The sequence below is a fragment of the Bombus pyrosoma genome, linkage group LG12 (assembly GCF_014825855.1).
Source record: "Bombus pyrosoma isolate SC7728 linkage group LG12, ASM1482585v1, whole genome shotgun sequence".
In the NCBI taxonomy this organism is placed as follows: Eukaryota; Metazoa; Arthropoda; class Insecta; order Hymenoptera; family Apidae; genus Bombus; species Bombus pyrosoma.
The window spans coordinates 7,316,098-7,340,498 of NC_057781.1; the positions used below are offsets into that span (position 1 = coordinate 7,316,098).

The 24,401-nt window shown below is 31.4% G+C and overlaps 5 protein-coding genes across 17 annotated transcripts in view; 2 read left to right on the forward strand and 3 right to left on the reverse strand.

Moving 5' to 3' along the window:
• Nucleotides 1-818: 818 nt before the first annotated feature.
• On the forward strand, nt 819-4,719 carry LOC122573333 (CUE domain-containing protein 2-A). 2 transcript variants are annotated; one of them, XM_043739525.1, is made up of 5 exons: nt 819-972; nt 1,848-1,937; nt 2,057-2,393; nt 2,464-2,637; nt 2,837-4,719. In XM_043739525.1, exons 2-5 carry the CDS (start codon nt 1,849-1,851, stop codon nt 3,095-3,097), a joined length of 861 nt encoding a protein of 286 aa, XP_043595460.1. In that variant the 5' UTR covers nt 819-972; nt 1,848; the 3' UTR covers nt 3,098-4,719. The 2 variants fall into 2 exon arrangements, with proteins under 2 accessions (XP_043595460.1, XP_043595459.1); XM_043739524.1 differs by lacking the exon at nt 819-972 and adding an exon at nt 1,120-1,255.
• Nucleotides 4,720-7,153: 2,434 nt separating this feature from the next.
• Nucleotides 7,154-11,269, reverse strand: LOC122573332 (chromatin-remodeling complex ATPase chain Iswi). Its single transcript, XM_043739522.1, has one exon. The coding sequence runs from the start codon at nt 11,079-11,081 to the stop codon at nt 8,052-8,054; it is 3,030 nt and encodes a 1,009-aa protein (XP_043595457.1). The 5' UTR covers nt 11,082-11,269; the 3' UTR covers nt 7,154-8,051.
• Nucleotides 11,270-11,941: 672 nt separating this feature from the next.
• On the forward strand, nt 11,942-14,931 carry LOC122573335. Of its 2 annotated transcripts, XM_043739528.1 has the most exons (5): nt 11,950-12,698; nt 13,138-13,396; nt 13,699-13,919; nt 13,989-14,318; nt 14,555-14,931. In XM_043739528.1, the coding sequence occupies exons 1-5, from the start codon at nt 12,443-12,445 to the stop codon at nt 14,704-14,706; spliced, it is 1,218 nt and encodes a 405-aa protein (XP_043595463.1). In that variant the 5' UTR covers nt 11,950-12,442; the 3' UTR covers nt 14,707-14,931. The 2 variants fall into 2 exon arrangements, with proteins under 2 accessions (XP_043595462.1, XP_043595463.1); XM_043739527.1 differs by having other exon boundaries at nt 11,942-12,698; nt 13,699-14,318.
• Nucleotides 14,932-16,988: 2,057 nt separating this feature from the next.
• Nucleotides 16,989-20,777, reverse strand: LOC122573334 (N-acetylglucosamine-1-phosphotransferase subunits alpha/beta). Its single transcript, XM_043739526.1, has 7 exons — nt 20,527-20,777; nt 19,886-20,307; nt 19,572-19,783; nt 18,677-19,466; nt 18,421-18,592; nt 18,147-18,334; nt 16,989-18,070 (listed from the first exon to the last, which is right to left on the reverse strand). The coding sequence occupies exons 1-7, from the start codon at nt 20,677-20,679 to the stop codon at nt 17,761-17,763; spliced, it is 2,247 nt and encodes a 748-aa protein (XP_043595461.1). The 5' UTR covers nt 20,680-20,777; the 3' UTR covers nt 16,989-17,760.
• A 1,263-nt stretch (nt 20,778-22,040) lies between these two features.
• LOC122573300 (putative fatty acyl-CoA reductase CG5065) overlaps nt 22,041-24,401 on the reverse strand; it is a 45,904-nt gene continuing 43,543 nt past the window's right edge. For 10 of the 11 annotated variants that reach the window (XM_043739439.1, XM_043739437.1, XM_043739435.1 and 7 more), the window contains 5 exons: nt 24,098-24,345; nt 23,619-23,805; nt 23,172-23,357; nt 22,811-23,071; nt 22,041-22,736 (listed from right to left, as the gene is read on the reverse strand). In XM_043739439.1, the coding sequence (XP_043595374.1) occupies nt 22,658-22,736; nt 22,811-23,071; nt 23,172-23,357; nt 23,619-23,805; nt 24,098-24,345 (961 nt within the window). In that variant the 3' untranslated portion in view covers nt 22,041-22,657. The remainder of the gene's footprint in view (nt 22,737-22,810; nt 23,072-23,171; nt 23,358-23,618; nt 23,806-24,097; nt 24,346-24,401) is intronic. The other variant, XM_043739433.1, reaches the window with a different exon arrangement.

Here is a 24,401-nt window from a genome sequence, read left to right on the forward strand (position 1 = left end):
AAATTATGTGTTATAAATAAACTGCTATAATAGTACATAGCGAAATAATATGCGTTAAGTATGTTTTATTCTAAAAGATTTACTAGTTTTACTATTTTTCTATGACAAATTACTTTTCTTTAAAATAAAGAATTATAAATAAAATTGAAAAAAGAAAAACATTTTATCAATTATTTGGGAAAATTCAAAAGATTATTATGTATTCTAACTAAATATTAATGGAACTGTAATTCTATACAAGTTCCTTCTATGTTTAGCATCTTTATACATATATTAATATGTTACATTCTTTGAATAGATAGAAAAATTCCTTGTTCTTATTTTATTGCTAAAAATATTGTCAAGTTTCAAAATATAAATATAATTAATCGTACAGACGTTATTATATAATTTCAAGCATTCAAGTTCAATACTCCCAATTAATAAAAAGCACAATTCCCAAGTTTTTGTTTTATTCAAACAGTATTCGAACTATAAGTTATCAATGATTCATAAAATAAATTTCATTTGAATAATTGAATCTACTAAATAATCCATCTCATCTTATCTATTTCTAAAGACAGTTCTATTATACATACAACAGGTACAGATTAATATTCATGCAACAAATAAGTTTTGGGGGTTACATTATCGATATTAGTGCTCCGATGTAAATTGAATTTCTGTGTTTATGCTAATCCTATATAATTTGTGATATTTATTTTTTTCATTCATCGTAAACGATATTTCGAGTAGAAAATTATTTCATTTTATAGAATAACTGTTTCTATTTTGAGTTGTTTTAATATTAAAATTACAACACTGAGATTGCTGATTTGATCCCGAAGTGGGTCGCGGATTGTGATGGCGCCACGTTATCTCTACCCGTCCCACCGGACTGTCAAATCGAGCAACATTGTTTGTATACGAAATTTTTATCAGTTTTCAACCTTAAGTACGATCCGAGGACTTGGAGCAAGTGAATAAGATCAGGTTCGTATTCGCGCCTATTTTCATGATGAAATATATCAATGTTATCTTACGAAATTGTTCGTTCATCGCAGATGAACGGTAATGCTAAAAGCTGGATGTGACCGGCGCTGCTACTACCTTTCTGTCAATTTCTTCTCCTCCCTTTCTCATTTTTCTTCATGATACTTATTCATTTTCTGTTTTCTCATGCACCACGAAAAATGACTTTATTCTCATGTCTTTCACGAGATAAAGACATTCGAGAAAAGTCAGTTCTTGAATACAATCCTGTTTTGGACTACCTGTAATTGGTTTTGCCTTATTTCTCTTAACCTAACTGGAAAGTTAACAGTAGCTGGACAACCAGTAGCTTTCGAAAACGAAATTTCTCAAATGAAATTTCTATGCGAATTAAATTTAACGTTAAGCATAAATTCAACGCGGTTAATGTACTGTGTAATAAAGTCAATTTGGTTTATAAAGTTCATGTTGCAAATGTAGAATTCGTGAATTAATATTTAATAGTTTGTTGTAATTATTTCCTATGTAAACTGGTAAAAGAGTTAGACTTATGTATTTTTAAAATGCTTTTCCTTTACAGTGTAAATGTTTTGTAATAAATATAACCTTAATATAATTTTTTCTAACAATAATAACATTATATGTCATCATTGACTTTTTGTAAGGACACTTGTTAAATTGTTTTAGAAATATTGTTGAATATAAATATTATTCTAATAAGGTTGTATAATATTAATTTTTATTAATAAACTGATTACTTTAAAGAATATAAATTTTACTGAAACATAGTTTAGAATTTATAAATATCAAATTAAATATATAGAAATCTTTCAGTGATGGATGACTTTTACTTGAATTAGTTATTAATTTTTTAGGATGAATCGTACAATGGATGAAAAGGAAGAGTTGGTCAAAAAGTCTTTATTTAGTTTTGTGAGGAAAGAAGTTCCAACTGCCCAATTAAGGTAAAAACAAGAAAGAAAAAGTGATGGAACTTATTTATAATTCAGCAAATGTATATATGGAACTTATATAATAACTGTATTTAATGTGTTTTTGTACTTTATAAAGATATCCCTTCCAGCTTAATAGATGACATTGTCCTGAGTTATGTGGTGAGCATGGTAGAAGAAAGTGCACTTGAGGAAGACTTGGACGTTGATGGATTATGTGAAATGGTTTCTGCTTGTCTTCCTGAGTTTTCTACTATTGAAAAAGAAGCAGTATCCAAGTGGTTATTAGATGTTGAAAGTAAACTACGGCAAGAAAGCAAAGGAAATGAAAATTGCCAACCTCAAGATCCCTTGAGTCATATTAGCTTAACAGCTCTGTTACCTCCTGGTACACAGAGAATGAGAGTTCATCATCTCTCAGAAACTAGTGATGCTGGAAGTGATTCTAGTGGAGAATATTTTTCAGAAGTAAGTTCCTTCTACTTTGTTTTTGAAGTAACTATTAGTTATTTTAAACCATGAATGTCTTATTTATCAGGAATCGTCTTGGCATCAAGTAGCACTTTTACAAGAAATGTTCCCAGCTGCAAGTCCAGCAGAAGCCAGACATTGCTTAGCAGTTGCTGGTGGTGATATAGCAAAGGCAGCACAACTTGCACTTCATAGGCAAGAAGCAGGGCAAAGTATTGTTAGTAATCTTACTTTTCTAACAGTAAGTATCTATTTTTACATATATGCACTTTTTATAAAATATATTATATAATTTATTTTTTCTATGATATTTGAAACTTATACTATTAATTTAAAATGTTATTAAATTTATACATGTATATACACATGTACGTGCATTTTCATAGTAATGAATCAATTATGAGTTAAACGATATAAAATAGCGTAATTATCTTCTACAGCCAAACGGTCGTAACAAGGCCAGAGTGAACGACGAGGAATTGAAATCACGTATCATTGCACGGTATAGTTATGTTGATAGAGACGACGACTCACGCGAGCATCGTCCAGTCGCACCGAAAACAGAACCAAAAAAATTAGTACGTTACTTAGATAATAAGATCGTAAGTGTGAAGGGTGAACGATACACTGAAGTAAGAAGGGGTGGCGAAGAGGAGGATGGCAACGAAGGTGGTAGAAAAAGAGGTCATTGCCGACCGTAACCAGTCCCTTTGCCTCCACCCCCCGATCCACCCCCTTGGAGGCATCTGATTTCGAATTAAAGCTTTCGCTTAGATTCGCTTGTCTTGCTTATAAAGGAATACGGACAGGGTCTTGAATTTCTATATACTTGCAGCACTATCTATTTTGTACCTCTCTTTTTCAGTTGAATTTGTTTTATCCACAATGACTTTTATTGATTTTAGAATTATTTTTATGCGTGATATTATAATCATTGTGATCTGTCGCAAAAGTCTTGGAGCATTTTTAAAAACGGCAAATAACTTGCCGTTCATAGTGTGGACTAATGAAAATTTCTCCTTAACGGTACATCGCTAATGTTATTAATTATTATTATTACGTCGCAGTTTAAGTACCTGTTAACGTATAATTAACTTACGTTTGAAACTTTTTATTTTGTACCGAAATAACTTTATATAAGGGTCACAAAATAAATTTATGATTTTTAGCTTAGAGAAACTTTTATGACAGCGAACTTATAGGTAAATGTTAAAATACAAGACGTAATTTCGTAATGTTTTGTTGTTTTTCAACAGTTTTTTAGATTTTAAATCGGCTGTAATTAAAGAATTTCATTTATGAATATATGATTACATTATAAGTTCGTTTACTAAACTTATAATTCAATTTCTGCGATACAATGTCGATAATTTTACTTATTATTTTCAAACGCATACACACCTTTACTATTAAAATAATATAAACATTTTATTTATTAAACATGTTGTGTGTCCCATGCTCTTCAGTGAATATCGAACCGTTGTTATATTAACTATTATTATTAAGACTATGATATGTGCTGATATATCTTGGAATATATTACAATTACATATTTTATAATGTTAACTAATAAGATTAGTTCAGTTGATTGTTTCTAAACGTTACTGCATTTGAGTAAAATCTCTGTCTCTGTCTCTGTCTCTCTCTCTCTCTCTCTCTCTCTTAGACTCGTACTATGTATGTAATGAAAAGTACGTAAGAACGATAAAATGATAAGTGGTATATCTTTGCAAGGAGTTCGGTTTCTTGCAAAAACACTAAAAATAAAATGGTATATAACAAAAAAAAGTTTAGGAATTTTTATGTGCACACTTACTTGGAAAAAACCGAAAAAATTTCAAATAAATAATTATTCTAAGCATGCATAGTTATAATTATTATCTACAAATATAATCGAAATTCACCAAAAGTTTAATACAATATTAATTGTAAAAAGAAAAAATATCGTGCAAGTGAATACTGCGTGCATACTGAATCTCTTGGTATCGCAGAAAAAAAATTATAATCAAGTTGTAGATTTCGGATAATAAATTGCAGTATATGTTTAGGTAGGAAGAAATATATATAGTATATATATACATACACACAAATATATGTACATATATATGTATGTATTATACATACATATATATCTATATATATAAACAGATATTATATATACATACATGTAATAGATACGTAAGCGGGATGAAAAAATTGCTTACCGCGCCATATAATTTACCAGTATTACTATTGTTATTGCTATTATTGCAAATTTCAAAGTGTAGATGGATATAATCCTTTAAATTTTAGGATATTAATAAAGTCGAGTGATTACTTGCAATAATATATGTATACTAGGAAGCGAAGTTTAATAATGAATTCATAGAGACACCAACTTTTGACGATCGTATATCGTGATTTGACACAGCAAGAAGTGTAATTGATCAGAAATATAAATTTACATTTTCATATTTTTTAATTGGGCCCATTGATATACTGTTTAAGGAGTCACTGGTGTCGTTGAATTTTATTTATTACATTTATTAATTCATTCTATTAAGTGCGTGTCTTTCTTATTAATGTATTTGTTTATAAAACTTTTGTTTTAATTATTTGATAATTTTAATAAAAAGAAAAGGAAGAAAACTATATATATACATATATATGTAGTTTTAACTTATATATATATATATATATATATATATTTTATATATATATATAAGTATATTGAGAAAACTTGAGCCGCTCCTTGCCATAGGTGATTTATAATAATGCTACAGAGGAGTCATATTATTTCTAATAATTGTAATTACCGAATGATGAACATATATTCACTGTAAACTAAATATACTCAACTGCCGATTAATTTCAGACAGAACAATGTTGCTGTAAGATTTCCGAAAGTATGTGTAATAGAATAAGATAGCAGTATATTAAAAAAATTATTAAAAACAGAAAAAAATAAAAAATATAAAGAAAAGTGACAAAAATAAAAAGAATAGGATAAGATGAGCAATTACTATAAACTGGGACACTTCAGTTTCTTGCGAATTTTGCTGTATTCCCTTTGATGTAACATATGAGTATTTTTAATTAGCAATATTGATTACATGTAATCTGTTATTATGAATGTGCAATTAAGATCGTATATAAAAATTAGGATTTATTCATACGTTTATATGAAATTGTTTGCTTATAAATGATCACTATTGTTTAAAACAATAATTCTGTAGCTTATTTTGTTGTCTTTGAAGCATTTTATTGATAAAAAAATAGTGGAAAGTTTACATCTAGAAAAAAACGGGATAACAAGAATTATCAGCTGCATTATTACTCAAATGATATTCTACATTGTTACAAAATTAAAGACAATGAAAAAAAAATTGTTTAAGGATCCCTTTTGTTTTATGAATTCAAACATAGGTATAGAATAATAAGAAGAGACAATTATGGTTTTTGATTATTTTATTTGCTTTTTAAGGAAAGTCGTTTAATTGAACATAAATTTTATTATGATTGGAAAGAAAAATAGTTCTCTCAGTCTAAGTAGATTTTAAATATAACACCAAATTCAAGATACATATATGATTATAATATTACATATATTCTGTGGTGATAATGACGAAGTCCGGGGCCTTAAAAAGTGATCCAAAAATCAAATAAAAAAAGATTATATTAACAGTCCTATTTTATTTTGTTAAGTTTATTTGAAATTTATCTCTCTTAACATTGATATAATGCAGCAATAAGAACTCTGTTTTATTTTAAGAAAAATAAAGTCATATTTCTGTTTTCTACGTTTCTTATAGTACTTTCATAAATTCATGATATAGTTAATCAATGTTTTTTAATAATTAATATGCATTTATAAAAATATATAACTATCTTATTGATATATATATACTAAATTATTCATTAAATTACGATATCATTATCATACTCGGTAAAATATCTTCTTTTCGTGATCTTGTAAAATCAATAATTTCTAGTAATATATCATCGAATATAGTTATAAAATAATAGTATAGTTAGTAGTATAATGATTGTATGTACACAATGAATGATCAATTTTTTGTTGTTAAATTTACCACGAAACTCTTGTATGCATATTTTACCGATTATCGGTTAATTCAACTTTCCGATGCATTTAAAAGTAATAACGCTTTGCTCTCTTGTAAATTGTATCCAATAACTGGATTAATGAAAATTAGAATATAAAAAATTCTTCTAGAAAACGAATAAAATAATAATTTTAAAATGATTAAGCATTTCGGTATAAACGCTGATATATATGTTATAATAACTTCTTCAAGTTGTTGCACGAAGAGAATGTAAGTTTTTGAAATGTAATCGTATTTATAATCATTTTTAAATGTTTCATCTATATACTTTAAAAACCGATGATTGTTCAACAAAGAATTTGTGATTTATCTCATTTCGATAATCGATTTCCTAAACTATACGAACAATAATACATTCATCGTTTAAAATAATATACGTATGTATGTGTGATTACGACATTATATTATTCATAATTACATTTGATTTAAACACAAATAAACCTAATATTATATATAAACCTAAATATCTTTTCTTCACTCAGTACTAAGAATTCTGAAATTCTATACATATAATTATATATTCAGAAACATGAAAATAGAATCGATTGTGTTTTCTATCGTTCATAATCTTCATATTCTAATCCACCATAATCGTATCTTAATTATCGTCATTTCAATTTTACATAAGGTGATCAATAATCAACAACTAAACACTTTAGATTTTCATATGAAACGGCACATGATATTTTATTCGTAAAACGAATTACAATACCTTTTAAAATCATAGCAAATAAATAGAATTGTTCACGTAATATTGCATTACAATTATGTAAAATTAAATCAAGGTACGTATGTGGTTTATATATTGACAAGTGTAACGTTTCTATGATAATTATAATATATATATATATATGTATAAAAAAGCCTCGCTTTCCTTTAACTTCATCAATGTCAGAAACAAACACCACTTTGACATTCATAAGATAAATCGAAATAGATCATCCGGTACATATAAATATAAAAGCTATCATTCTTAATGTCACATGTGAAAATCCATTTATTACAATAATACGTTTATTAACGATATCAATAATTACGTTCTCCGGCTGAACTTCATTTTGGGATACACTGAATTTCTGACTTTTTTTTCATGATGTATGATAGGTTTTGACGAGTAGAATTTAAAAATAACTAGTATTAGTTTTAAGTTGTGGGAAGCGTTACTTTAAAAGTTATGGATATATAAAATTAATATTTTGGATACTCTCGCCAGAAACTATCGTACATTATAAAAAAGAAAAAAGAAATGAAAAATTTGATGTGCCACAAAACGAAATTTAAGCCGTTTTTCTGTTTTATTCTGTTAGTTGCTTGCTTCCGTTAACTCCAAATATTTATCGATGGTTATTAAGAAAAAGCGAGTCAAACGTAATCATACTGAAATGTAAATCTCGCAGGGAATGAAGAAATGGCGAAACTGCAAAAAAGTTTACAGGTTCTCCTTAAATTTAAACGATGACAGATCGTTTTAATGGAGAATGAACGATGAAAAGATTATTATATCGTGGTTAAATTCGTTTTTTCAAATGACACGTATCTCCCTTTAAGTTTTTTATTTCTTCTTTTTCCGCGGTTTGTCTTGCGGAGCTGGTAGGTTCTCTTGTTTTCGCTTGGACGCAGGTTTTGCACCAATACTGCCGCCTTTCTTTCTCCTTTCTTGTCTTTCTCGCTCCTCCAGTTCTTGATTCTCGCGCTCGATGAGCGTAATTAGCGTGTTACATCGCCGCTGAAGTTCTAAAGCTGTACGAGACTTTACGAACCAGTCAAAACGAAATTGTGGCGCCGATCTGACCGTGGCACGAAGTTCCTCATATACATTTTCCTTGTCAAAGCCAAGCTTGTGCAACATACACACGAGGAATCGATCTTCCTCCTCGGTGTAATTCTTACCTTTGTTCGTTCCGTACGCTATCCTCAACTGATGAAAAGGAGCACGGTACCTTGCCATTTTGGCGTCTAAGGCTTTCTTAATCCCGGCTCGTCTCTGTATTTTTGCTTCTCCTCGTTCAATTTGAGCCATTACCCTATCTATATCTTGTAACTCATGACATCTTTCCCAAAAAACAGCCGAGTATTCCATCACCTCTTCGGGAGTTTTCCCTTCTACTTCCTTGGCTATGTTCTCAATATCATCACGACCATATTTTTCATTAGCTTTTATAAATTGATTAAAATCTCTCTTTGTCCAGTTCGTGAAACCTTGAGTAAGCAGTTTCTCTTTCTCTGCAACTTCTTCATCGGTTAATGGTTGAGCTTCGTCTATCTTACGTTGTTCTTCTTTTTGAATTCTGGCAGCGTCCGATCCAAGCTCTGGATTTTTTGGAACTTTATAACCTACCGTTTGCCGGAAGTAGTATATCTCTTGGTCGAGCAGTTCGAATAATCGTGGCGGGAAGAATTGGAAGTCTTGGACTATCGGTTGCTTTGGTGGTCTAGGTGCTTTCGGGGCTTTTGGCTCTGATACTCGGAGAGCTTCTCTGAAGTAAGCGTCGACCGCGTAATTGGCTTTACGTTCGCGTTTCGGTGGCTCTATCCAGTTACCTATTCCAAGAATCTTTTGTTTTTCGCGGTAATCTTCACCTTCGAATTGGTAGACGGAATCCGTGGGTGCGTCCACAGTGAAGTTACGCAGAGAAGATTCTCCTAGACTTTCCAATTTTTGTTTCATTTCCTCGGTTTTGGCTTCACCTTTTTGAAGTATAGTGTCTATATCTTCGTCCGTGATGGCGCTATCTTTCGATGCGAATACCTCGTTTGCACCGTGCCTGATCATGTTCAACATTTCGTCCTTGTTCAACGCTGTCTGCTTCGCGTCCACTAATCGCCCCTGCTGAATAACTAGCTTATCTAAACGCAATTTAACTTCCGCACGTTCTACGATTTTTTCTTCTACTGTATTTTCTGTAATGAATCTGAATACACGGACTTGCTTCTGTTGACCTATACGATGAGCCCGATCCATCGCCTGCAAGTCCATTTGCGGATTCCAATCGGAATCATAAATAATTACTACGTCCGCCGTTGCTAAATTAATACCTAAACCACCCGCACGAGTCGACAGCATGAAAATGAACTTCTCGCTTCCCGGTGCGTTATATTCGTTGATTTGGCGTTGTCTGTCCTCGTGCGCTGTGTTACCGTCTAAACGACAATATTGAAAACCTCTCCAATGACAATAATCTTCTAAAATATCTAGCATTCTGGTCATTTGACTAAATACAAGAACGCGGGATTCTTGTTGTTGCAACTTTGGCAACAATTTGTCCAAAATAACCATTTTACCACAATTATAGACAAGATGTTCATCGGTCGTGTAAGGTGGTCCAGGCTCTGCACCATCAAATAAATATGGATGATTACAACATTTACGTAGCTGCATCAAGATGTTCTGCAATCTCATCTTCTCAATTTTGCCAGCACCGTTAACTATATCTATGTCCTTCATAAGTACCTTGGTATACCATTCTCTCTGCATTTTACTGAGACCAATGTAGACCTTGATTTCTTTTTTAGGTTTCAGTCCTTTTTCTACCTCAGATTTTAAACGTCTCAAAAGGAATGGTCTAAGGACAGCGTGTAATCTCTCGACTAATGAATTATCACCTAAGAAACTATTAGTGTTGAACCAAGAATCAAAATCATCTGAACTATTAAACACATCTGGTAATAAAAAGTTGAGCAAAGACCACAGTTCATGAAGGTTATTCTGTAAAGGTGTTCCTGTTAACAGAAGGCGATTAGCAGTTTTAAACTCCCTCAGAATTTCAGATAGCTTTGACTTTTCGTTTTTTATTCTATGAGCTTCATCGATTACCATGTAACGCCAATTGAACTTTTTAAACACCGACTTCTCCTTTATAACCATTTCGTAGGATGTTACACAAACATCCCATTCTCCAGGCATCATAACCTCTCTGATGAAAGTGTTTCGAGTTTCTGCATCTCCTATGAGACAAACTGCTCTCAACGACGGACACCATTTTTTAAATTCATTCATCCAGTTAGCTAACGTAGACTTGGGAACAATGACTATATGTGGGCCAGGAATGTTTCTGAAGTGTTTCATATATCCCAGTAATGAGATAGTCTGTAGAGTCTTACCCAGACCCATTTCGTCAGCCAAGATACCATTGATACCATGCTCATACAGAGATATCATCCAATTTAAGCCTCGTATTTGATAATCTCGTAACTCACCAGACTTAATGTAGTGTGGAGATGATTCAAAACGAGTGGTTGGCGCGACACTGGCGTTACTTTCAGCCAACAACTCTTCATCTTCTTCTTGTTCCGTCTTACGGTGCCTATGATCACCAGAATCGAATTTTACTTGGGTCTCTGGCTGTTTTCTGGGTCTCCCAGCTTTGATCTTTAAGGGGCTCCCAGCCTTGTCCTTTTGATTGTTTGTCATAAAGTGTGAGAATATTTCAGTTTGCTTTAGTAAATAATCGAATCGTTTACTACGATCGGTTTCAAGCTTTGTTTCAAAATCACCACCTCGGGATGACGTGGTTTCGGCCGAAGATCCATTCGAATTGTCTCCTGTGTCCCCTGTGTCTACATTTTCATCTGGTTTCGACATTTTACTCTTTTTTGTTAGAAAAGATGTATTTTCTTATATATATAAATTGAATCCGGTTAATTTAATGTATATGTAAATACGCGTTTGACTTAATTACGATTATTGGTGCATTAGACTCGGTCTTTTCACTATGACGTTCACAAACGCATAACACCAATCGCTGCCATATTGAATAGCGTTATCCCTCCAAAATTACGAAAATGACGCCATCTATAAGCATCTGTTCTTTACGTCACATTAACAGAGAGAATATTTGAACTTATTTTAAACGAGTTATATTGTATGCAAGCATAAGTATATCTGTAAATAATTTTGTCACTGAATAACAAATGTCGTCTCAAAGTATTCGAAATAACTCTTTTACGTTTATGATGACTGATAATTCACATGTACATAAATCTGAATAAAACACATTTGCAGTCAGTAATTTCATAGAAATTCTGAAGTAAAAAATTGTAATGTTTTTTCTCTAATTAAGGCAATAAGATTAAATAAGTTTGATTTTAAATATAAATACATAAACATATATTAGTTATATTATTATACATTAGTAATCGAAAAATATTTCTACTAGTTATTATAATTAATTTGAATAAAAAGAATAATATATATTGCAACAACGGCTGTTAATGTGCTAAATATAATTATTCTATTACATATATCTAGAAATATTTTTATTTTTATTTTTGATTATTTTGTATGAAATGAAATACTTTAATAAATATTTTGGTATTTATTTATATTGAAAAGATATATATATATATACAATTTAATTTTATTATTAATAATATTATATGTAAAACCGGAGGATAAAGCTTTTCAACTTGACGAATGATAACAATAATAAAAAGAGAACTTCTTTATCAATCGATTCTTCTTAACGTACCTCGTCGGTGTTCTTAACGAGTTGTATATATTTAATCTAATTGTGATCGTCAAATGTTTATATTTTAATCTTATTCGTACTTTAGCAAGCAAAAACATATCAATATTTTAAGAAAATATTTAATATAAAATTAAACGAAGAAATGATAAATATTTCTTAATATTAGAAAACTACAATTGGATTGAAGATGACCGTAAGAATACAAGCGGGTTAAATAGAATACAAGTGAAGCTGAGCGACACTATTCCTACCACGAATTGATCACTTTTCATCGATGTTGTTTCCTAGACGACGAAACCCCGCGAAATGGCAACAAACAGTATACTTAACGTAATGTACTACGATATTCAAGTTAATCATAGTTTCACTTCGTATCAAGTAGCATTCCCCCTTAAGATTTTACTCTCGTTCCTTTTTCAAAAGTTATAGTACTTAATATACGAATAATTTGTTGAAGTTTGAAAAATTGAAAAATATGTCTGTTGCAGAACAATCGGTTTCAGAACATGAAGTTATCGTGCCACCGAGTTTGCCATTAATTCTGAAGGAATTCTGCAAGGCCGCTATTCGAACGCAACCGTACGATTTACTTCGATGGTCTAGCTCGTATTTTCGAGCGTTGGCCAATGGTGAGGAACCACCGACGAAATTAAGATTGGAGTATCCACCACCGAATACCGCTTCCGGTTTGACTCTCGGTTTTCTGAGGATTTTACTTCGACAGTTTGGAGGTATCGATAATAATTATTCGAATACATATGTATAAGTATATGAATTGTTAGAGCAACATAGAATTTTTTATTAACTGTTTGAATATATTATTTTTGATCGATTATCCATATTTAATATTTAATACCACCGGTTCTTCTTGGTCTGTGTTTTATATTCATACTAATACATACATTTATTCTAATTACTAATTATTGATGCTAATGAATGAAATAATCATATTAAATATAATTACTTATTAACTGGACGTACAATTATCAATTATAAATATCAAACATTTACATATTTCTTAGATATGTTAAATAAAATATATAATATAAAATAACTCTTAGTTATTATTTTTTTAAAGTAGAATTTTGTGATCTGGGTGGAGAAGTTTTTAAACTGTGTATCTAGATAAGCATCTTTTGCCGACATTGAAAAATAATATTTCTTGAATAGATTACAATAAAACGTTGCCTGTGGAAACGATACTAAGGCTATGGGACTGCTTGTGTTTGGATCGTCGGGATTTAAATTTGATCTTGATGATCGGGAAATTTCGACGAAAATGCCAAGTGAAAAAATTCTTGGCAATCGCTGTTGGACTTTTAGGTTCCAGCCTCTTTGAAACAATGACTATGATTTGCGAGTTATTCACTCACGAACCTGATGGAGGATCTGCTATGGTTCCAGTTACATTCTTTCTGGAGATATATGGGTATATACAAAACTTACAAAATGTATAATACATATTGATATAGGTAATAAACCGTGCAGCTATAAAACACACAACTGAAGGGAAGAAGAATGTACCTATATAGGGCGTTGAAAAAGATATGAATGATATTTATAGGATATTTATAGGATTATACATATAGAAATTTATGGAAGAAGTACATATACTGTACTTATATGTATGTATATACATATAGATCTTGAAATCTATAGGGTTTAGCGTTATTCAATGTATATTTTATTAAATGTGAGAAAATTAATTTATTAATGATAACACTTTTCCAGATATTTAGCTGGACTTTGTTGTGATGGGAGCGAAAGAGATCCTGGCGACGAGGATCCGACAGAATTCATTATATACGATTCTGAATATTCAGAAAATCAAGAATCGAGCAAGAGAAAATTTTCTATAGATCGGGTTTGTTCAGCTACGAGCCAAGACACGGAAGCTGACGCGAATTTAGACTTAGAATTGGTATCAAGAAAGGACATAGACTCTTCGAGAAGTACACTCTTACCAGAAATTATTTCATTCGCATATTTGTTACATAATTTACAAAAATATTCTTTTACAGCTGATATAACGCCGCAATTAAGCGAAAGTTACGCTAGCCAGAAGAAGATGGTTGAAGATGAAGCGAAACAAGATTTCTCTAGCAAAGAAACTTCACAAATAGAACCTAACGAGATATCCACTAGCAATGTCGAGTCAAGCAAGAGACCGGGATCTAATGGACAAAAGTTGAAAGGTGAAAACGCATCTGCAAAAAGTGTGACTAGTAGTACTTCGGCAGAAAGTTATAGCGAGAAACAGAACATACGAAATACGGAGGATAGGGTTGAAAGGAAAAAGAAGAAGAAGGTTATAGACGCAAAATTGCTCAAGTACTATCCGAATGTTCCTGGTGAGATAACAAAGGATCTTTAATTATATTACAAACCGATATACATACATATATACAAGCCAAGTTGTAAAATTATGCAAGTTTATTTGTGTTACGTTTATGATTCTTTGTAAATTTCAAGTTTCTTGCAAAATTATCTGAGAGTTTTATGTTGCGGTTTCTTTACAAAACCAATTTTTTGCTGTGATTATTATTACATTAATTTTCATAAAATTTCTATTATAATTCGATACTAGGTATTGGATCTCGTCTATCAGCTGAAGAAGTAGCTAGTGTCGCAATATGGTTGAGCGAATGCGCAAGAGTACAAGAAGGCATGGTTGGCCCGCGAAATCTCCGGCATATGAATTGTCCTCCTTTAGACAAACAAGAGATATCGGAGTCATGACAAGACGCAATATGATTGTGACATGAATCTGCGAAAGTTTTCTAAATACTAAATATATGGCACTAGCGAGTGGAAACACTTAGAAATATTCAAAAGTAGCGTTATTTAAAGCAAATTTTAGATTTATATCTTTTATGCTTCGATTTTAGGACGCTTGTGTTTACACGAAAGTACACAAAACATCCATACATGCTATTGTACAATAAAAAGCAAGGAATAGAGAAATCCTGTTGTATGAATTTGTTACGACTTCGAAAGCGTATGTGTATAAATAACATGCTATATCTACTCGACTAAAATTTTATCGAGAAAACGAGAAATGTTAGACATTTAGAAACGATACGAGTGAAGTAACAAAATGAAACAAATGAAATGGAATTATGAAATCTTACTTCTCCTTATTAAAACAAAAAGAAACTAAAAAAATATATACATATAAAATGCTATTATAGAGTAATATATAATACTATAATTTATAATACCTTTAACCCTCTATATACTGAGAGATATCCGACTATAAAAATTCTTCAATAATTTTTTATTTTCTTCATATTTTTAATTAACTTTCGCTTTGCTCTTTTTAAACACGTTTTATCACTTTACTGTAAATGAAACCAATTTCGAACGTTCTACACGATTTCACAGGGACTTGAGAAATCTATGGTTTCTTAAAAAATTATTATTACAAGAAAAAGCAAAATAGATGTCATCACAGCTGATACAAAACGGTCAGTCGAAGGAAATGTATTTTTCCAGTAATAAGAAAATGTATTCGTTGTAACGTAATAGAATAATGTAAAAGCTGACCTGAATCCGAGGTAAAGCATGTTCAATATCTAAGATGTTATAGGGTGTTTCACTGACACTTGTCGCGTTATAGAACACCTGGCATCAAGAGACACGAGCAATACACACGTCGACGACACGTGATCGCAGCAATGAAATTTTAATCACACTACATCGTAGCGTTACTTGTGGCCGTTGTTAATTAAATTATTACTTTTTTTTATTTTTATATTAAATCCAGGACTAGTGACTGATTAGTATTTGCAACTACTCCTTGTAAATATTAATAATACATGAGCCAGAGTCTCGATGAAAGAGACAGTAGGAACATAGTTTTGATACTTGTAGAACCGAAACGAATCGCATTTATGATGAACTCCTCGTAAAGCCAGCCACAATTTAGCCTTTACAGCATGCGATACAACCAAGGTAGTTAGATTATATTAGAATCTCGTGGGAGCGTGCTGAGTAACAAGATTTGTTACGTCTCTGTGTATCAAAGGGAGCGCATCCACGACCTGCATATTTCTCCATTTGGTACTGAAATTTACGCATAAACACCGCTATCTAACGATCGAACAATATTCCAAACAAAATTAGGACAACGCGTCCTAAAATCATCGTTGAAGATCTACTGAAATGAACGTAACATAAAAGAAAAATATAATTGGCGTTGCGCAAAAATAAAAAAGAAACAAATAAAGTTCCTTTATGAAGCCCATAGTTGGAGTTTCCCCATAGTTGCATCCCGTAGGTCCAAACAGGTTTTAATATGGCTTTATATAGCATTATTTTATTCTGCATGCTTAAGTTAGAACCTGCCTGCCAATGAGCCAATAGAAGTTTTTTAATTTTAATTTAAGTTGCTTGGATTTATCTATGATGTGTCCTTTCCATGTCATTCTTCTGTCCAGAATCATGCCTAGATATCTGACTGAATCTTTCTTTGGAATTGGAATATTATTTATGGTTACCTGTGGGCAGGATTGTTTTCACAGCGTGAAGGTTATATGACTGGATTTATTTTTATTTATTTTGAAGCGCCATTTGTGGAACCACTTTTCCATAGTGTCAAGACCTCACTGGTGAGTTGAAGAGGGTACATGATAATTGCGATATTAGTATAGTATTGGGAAATGCGCGTTCGTTGGTTGCCCTGCGGTTTTTTCAATGCACCCTGATTTTAGCGACAGACAATTGAAAGGGAGAAACTCTAAGTCTAACTGAAATTTATCTAACAGACGAATTAACCCATAGAAATTTTATGCCAAGGCAATTATATCTGTTACGCTTTGAGTTCGATGCATTTATGCGCTATCGGATATAGAAGAACTCATTAGAACTACGAGAAAATAATTAACGCCATTCACTTCATCTTGTTGAGTACATTATTATATACGCAATATATGATTCAAACAAACATTAACGTTTTATAGTCTGTAAAATATCTTTTATCTTTTTTTTTTTGAGATGTGTATAAATAATATACAACTAGTAAGAAATAACGTATAACTTTATTCGAATCAAATTAAAAATAAAATAAATACAAACTGCGAAATTAAAAAGATATTCAGTTTAATGGCATTCTACTTCAATGATAATATCCTTATTATTTTAACAGTAAGTACAAATTTGGTACATTTCATATCTTCAACAATTATTAACCGGGTAATTTTCTAGTAAAAAATTGTACTACACATTAGAATAGAGAAATATTAAAATACTATAAACTAATAACACTTTAAAATTGCTATACATTTTTTAAATCTTATATAACTTCTCAAATCTCAGTGTAAAGTTAATATACATATCATGATACACTCATCTTGGAGAAAAATTTATGAGATCTAATCTTCCATTTTATTAAGAGAGAAACAAACAAAGACAATCAGTACTTTATCAATATCACAGGAACGTTTTACTTAATTTTAACGCGACACTAAATATCTATTTGTTCATACCTTATTATACAATATACCTTATAAAGTATCGATTCTTAGCAATGAATGTTACCTTCTAAATGAATTTTTTAAAACAAACAAAGAGATTTGTATTTTTTTTCTTCAAATATCACTTCTAAATTGTGGATGGACTTGTAGATGTAAAACACACAATAAAATAGATGAATTATCTGCTAAAATAGTACAAATTTGCATGGGAATTATCTGTATAAAACACAATCCTATATCACATAAAATGTTTAGAAAATGTTGCCCTGTTTAAAAGATATCAATATATTTATCCTATTCTTGCATTTGTACTTTAGACTTAAATGAGTAATATGGGTAGTGCTCGTATTCTGAATAATCGACGCACTTGATGATAAAATAAGTGATAGAAAGTCGTAAGAAGTAATAAAAGGATAAGGCATAACAACAAATTTCTGGCCCTTGTTTGATTAGTTCTCCACTCAAGGAGCTTATGTCGATGAGTGAAAAGATTTCGATATTGCAAAGGCAATTCAAAAGTACTGCGTAATGGATAGAGTGAGCGATAAAAATCGTTCAGTAATGCCCGAACTATTTCGTTCTCAGAATGTCGAAGGGGATCCATATCATCATTTAAGCAAATAAATTTTCTAAAATAAAAGTAAAATTATTCTATTCTATTTATCGTTAAATCCTAACAATATAAAAATGATTACAACTACTTACTTTGGATTTCTACGTATCTCGTCTAAAAGTTGTACTGTTAAAGACACGTTGCTTGTTAACATTTCGAATATTTCATTTTTTCCAGCTTTAATTATTTCGTGTGGGTAAAGTTCTTCTTGACTGAATTTGTCTTTAATTTTTCGTGAAACCGTTTCACATTTTGCTATCAATTCCTTAGTTACAATCGGCTATAAAAACATAAATTATTATTATAAATAGAAGATTTTCTTTTTAGATTTAAGTATTATGTAAAGTTTACAAAGTGTTTGCTCACAAGAGATGAATCCAAATATCTTTCTCCAGGCGGTGGATTTAATACTTTAGTAACTTTTATATGATTTGAACAATTCGTTATTGCATTTTCAAATTCAACGACTAGTCTATAATCAAGAGGAAGTGGATAAAGTCTAGATAAAAGAGTCCTAATTTCTCTATCTGACCAAGTGCTGAAACAGAATTACTATTTTGAATAATACTTCTGTTATTTTCTTTCTTTTTCTATTACTACTATTTTAAAATAGTATAACTACCCTGATTTATCCGTGTCAAATGTATCAAATATTTCTTCAATTGGTACTTTCCGTTTCTCACTAGCTAGAAAGTAAAAGTAAGAGAAAGCAAATTGCATATCCTCGGAGTTTCTAACTTTATGGCTAGATGTTTTTCTAAATTCGTGCTCGAATTTTTGTTGCATATCAGCAACGATCCATTTATCTATTAGATGAGGCATATGAGCGGGTACTCTTCTATGTTCGAAACCATAGGCCATATTATATATTCTATTCACATATAGCAAAGATTCGGCATACGTATCAAGTTGTCTTGTTCGAAGTTTCCATTGATCAGAATGAGTCGGTTTATGATTAGCTTTTGTGGTACTACTAACTTGTGGTAAGTTCATGATATCATCATTTAAATAACGTTTCAATTGCAGACGTCTCTCAGTAACGTTCAATGTTTGATGTCTTATCTTATTTATCATTTTTGATATCATCGATTTTTGGGTTGGCACGGTTTGATCATTTTCATACAATTGTTCATTAAAATATCTTTCAATGGAACTCACGTAATTATTATTTTTGAAATTTGATTTATTTACATGCATCTTTAGATTTGTGACTGTGTTTGGGAATGTTTGTTGAATAGACAATTGTGTATCATTCCACATTGTACTTATACTCCTGTTTCTAAAGATATTTAAAAATTTTAATCCATAGTTAGTATCTTCTAGAGGATCTTGTAAAAGTTTGTGTGGATAGTCTTCCTCTTCCTCAAGAGCTTCACTGTCAGTAGGAACTGGTGTGTTATCGCAATCTCCTCCTGTAAGAAAGATTAATGATACTAGTTTAAGTTTACACATATTGTTTGGTCATTAAATTTTTTAATAGTTGTTATTTCAAAATAAATATAAACAATGAGTGCTACCATCAAATTCACATAATGTTGTATTACAAGCAGAATCACATGATCCATCACCCACCCAGGCCCAAGGACAAACATCCGAACAATCAGGAACCCACCACGCAAGATACACTTTTTGGCCACTTTCTTGTGTAATAAAATCTTCTGGCCACACTTCTGCTCCTAGCATTACATCATCATTAAAATATAAAAATTTATCTGAAATTCCAGGAATTCTGCAAAAGTAAAAAATTACATTGTTAAGAAGATTACAAATAGATATTAACTGGATAATATAAACTGTTATGACTGCTGTTGTATAATGAATTTGATACTACCTATGAATATGACTTTCAATAGCTGGACTAGAAAATGTTGGAAGATCACTTTTATTTAAAAATATATCTTCATGAGTAATAAGTGTAACTTTAGGATTATCCATATCTAACCAATTCGGTATTTGACCATTTGTAACAATATACACGTGTCTCACCCAGGGTGCATACATTTCCAATGAACGTAATGAATATCTTAATTCATCTTTATCACTAAATCTGGAAGCAGCTGTGTTAACGTCCATGATAGGAACATGTTCTTTAAGATTTTTTAAGAAGACTGGATCTGACCCATTGACCCACGTATATACAACATCTATTGGAACATGTTGGCATAATTTTTTTTGGAAAGAGATACCTAATATATTATCATTGAAAGAATGGAACACTGCTTCGTATTTCTCTTTACTCCATGTTATCCACATCTGAAACGTTAGTATTTAATTTGAATAAAAATTTTTATTTTGAATTTAAGAAATTCAGTAACTCGAAATTTACATGCAAATTTGACATTTACATCAAAATATTATCTCACACTTAATTAATTAATAAAATATATTCTATGGATAACAATAAAACACAAATTTTTAATAATCAACAAAATAGATAGATAGAAAAACAATGAGGAAAATGAAATTTCTAACCTCTCCAAAATGAACAATGCCGATAAATATGCAAGTAAATGCTGTCAATATCACTAACAGCGAATATTTATATGAAAGTAAATCGTAACACCGACGCTGTAATAATTTCCATGTACTCATTATATTGATAAAGATTCTGCATGCGATTAACATTGCTAACGTTACAATACGAATTCATATAACACTGTTTACACCTCCGGCTGATTTCAATCATCGAAAAAAATGTACCGATACCGGTATATGTTTGTTGTTATCATATACAAAGGTCTAGTAACTACCGTGGTAAGGGGTAAGCGGAGCCAGACTCTTAGTGACCGGATAATGTTAGCCCACTTGTCCGCGGTATGGAGCTTTGATCTATTTGTTAGGATTCGTTGTATAACGCGATCTCGTGTTTACAACTTGCAATATCAATGTGTTATGTCGGTAAATTCATGTATACATCCTCAGTTGGTAAGAAGGTTGAAGTGTGGTTGCGGTTCCCCGTCGTACAATTGTAATACATATATTATAATCATAATTATTTGATGATAATAAATTTCAATCCAATACGCCATGGCCATGTATTGTTGGCCAAATTAGAGCGAATATAGTAAAGAACTATCTGTTGTCGTAGTGAAGAACGAGCATCTTCGTGCAAAACGGAAAGCATTACATAGTACAATATTAATAGTTACAATATTTTTAATGAATTAAACAAAATTTAAAAACAAATTTATTTTCCAATAGATGCGTATAATATAAATATAATATGTACATACAATAAATGTATTAAAAATATATTTGATTCAAAAGTTATATTTTTTTAATCGAAATAATGATACTTATTGATGGTTCACATAATTAATATTTAATTAAATAACATTTTTCTGTATCGGACGAAATACTGTATAAGTATTTTAAATAAATTATAAAGATTACGAAGCCATTTAATTCAGTTTACATTCTTTACCTTCAGTGTATGTAGTTATTATTCACACCATAGGATGGCGCTATATGTAAAATTCTAAGAAATAGATCGACGCATCGTGGTAGCGGCCGACCTGTAAAGCACAACTCTCGATATCATGAGCTTTATTCCCACCACGGGAGCTTCCAACCTTTATATTCCAGACTGTGGTCTGTGGTATTCGTGGCCGTGGCCTGTGCTACCGGTGTTAAACCAATACAACTATGGATAAGATATAGAACATATAAATACACATAGGCACACAACGATGCAATGTCGCACTATCCCACAGCGGTGTGAAGTTGTGCGCACGAGTGCGTTGGTTCTTAATTAATAATGTAAATATTTTAATGTAAACTGGTCAAAGACTTACAAGGTTTACAAACAAATAATTTAGAGACTAAAGTAAGTTTTTGGGATAAATGATGATTTGTTAGAAAGATTTTAATTTAGAACGATCTCATTTTTAAAAGATATTTATTTTTTATCATCATTGTTTATTATTCAATAAACTCTTCATCAGGAAATTTTTGAAATGAATGAAAGAAATTTGTATTATCATGCGGAAAAATGTTTATATTTCGCGAATAGATATAATATACAAAATATTAGTTGCACATATTATTATTTTTCCCTATATAATTATGTTTTGTTGCTTAGCGTTACACAAAGGCATGACGTAGAATCTTTGCGAACAAATTAATAATTAAATATTTCAGCACATTTTATTTTGTGTTTTAATTTAATGGAAGGATCTTCGAAGATACGTGTATTCAAAGGTATTTTGAAGAATTCGCAAATATTGTACAACAAACGGCATGAAGTATAGAAATTGTCATGTATGAATTGTTTACAAATTTCAAAGCGTATGCATATAAATACATATATCCTTATTAAAATTTTATAGACAAAACAAGCAGTACTATAAAAGAAGTGACCTGACTATAAATGAAACGGATGATGATTCCTTTTTTCATAAAATCTTATTTACTTTTTTTTCATTTAAGTAGAAGGTTACAAAGGATATAACCTAACAAACATGAAGATGGTATCCCGCTGGTGGTAGCCACTCACATGATAATCAAACAGCTAAAAAATTCTACCAAATGTCCAAATTGGACAAATTGTGAATGTAAAGAATTAAATAAAAAAAAGAAAGTAGAAGAAATAACGTTCGAACGATCAGTACGTAACGCGTAATATTATCCATAGTAAAAAGCTTATAGCGGATATTTGAGTTGTCTGATGTATCCAGTACAACCTGAAATAAATGAAGATATACAAATATTTATATCAGTTCCCATTTTTTAATACGTAGATACATTTTATACGCACTTTGATAATCGTTGTCTGGCAGCATCCATAGATTCAAGATCTTCTTTCAGAATGAATTTCTTAATTCCCATCATGTATGTTGCGATATATTTCTCCCAATTCATATCCTGCAAGTCTAGTTTCACGACATTGCCGTCTTTTAACATTTTCACTTTCTTTACCATGTCGGTAATGTTATCCCTTTGGAAGGTCCATTCGTGCATGGTAAAATACGCTGTCACTGTTACGAGTTGATAGCAATATTTGACAATTTTCATCATTCTGAAATGCCATTTTTAAATATTATTATAGATAGGGACAAAGATTACTACTACAAAAAGAAAAACTGTTCTCGTTGTTGCAGAAACAATAAAATACTCACATTGGTTTATTACCGCGAAATCTTAAAAAGATGTCTATGACGAACGCAGGCAGAACGTGCAGGATTAGGTGTAGAGCGTTGTAAATATATCTGTTAGCTACCATCGGACAACCCGGGTACCATAGCGTACCATTTAGCGGCGTTTCTATGCTACATTTCACGATGGCATCTTTCATCTGACCCCATCTTGAAAATTGCAACGTTTATGCATATAGAATCGATCGAATTATATTTGAAATACAGTTTATTACCATCAGAGTAACTTGGGAATAAGAAATATTACATAATCTTAATTACCTATCTAATCCTCTAAATCGAGGTATTGCGAGTAAAAATGAACTTTTGTATTTTACCTTTGCTCGTGTCAATCGAATGAACTAAAATTTTTTAGATACTCTGATGATAATTGAATCACGTTAACCGATAAGAATTCGCAATAAACATTACTTGAAAGGGTACGCGTTACTCGTGCAGTTGTAAACCTTAACTTCATTATCGCGATGATGTAGCGTGACGTGCCACGCGGCGCACATTATCGTGTCGACTACGAAATCCACAGGCACTAAATCCAATCTCGCGTCCTTCCTGCCCCATATAGCTTTCGCAGAACCTTTGCTGATTTGCAGAAAGATGTCTGTAACATTAAATTTCTGTAGAAATTACTCGCGATTCTCGACTATCGTAGATATAGCGATAAATAGATATCTAGAAAGGATAATTACAATTGTCAGCAAAAAAAAAAAAGAAAAAAATACATATATGTACATGATAACAACGATGACCTTGAATACGTTCAAATTTTTAATAATGGCGTGTGGAATGTTAAAGCTAATTTCTCTCGTGCAGAGGGCAAATTGACCAACTCTACTTATGCGAGATGCAAAGAGCATCAAACAAATTATCGTCGTTAAAATCTATAGAAATACTTGTAACTCCAAAGATATTCTCTAGCCAGCCAGGACACGGTTCTTCCAGCGAGGCACCGATTATACTTGGCCGTACTATCGCAACTGGCAAACCTTTGCTGTCGCTAGCTACAATCTGCTCTGCTAGATTCTTCGTAAACGTGTACGTGTTCGGATGAGTTTCCAAGATCTTTTTCTCTAACATGTTGATCAATTCGATGTCCAGTTTGTCGCACATGTTGATCACCGTAGAAGGTTCCAAACTCGTGCTGCAAAATTATCAATAAGCGAACATACTCGTCACACGCCACGGTCGCAAATCGAA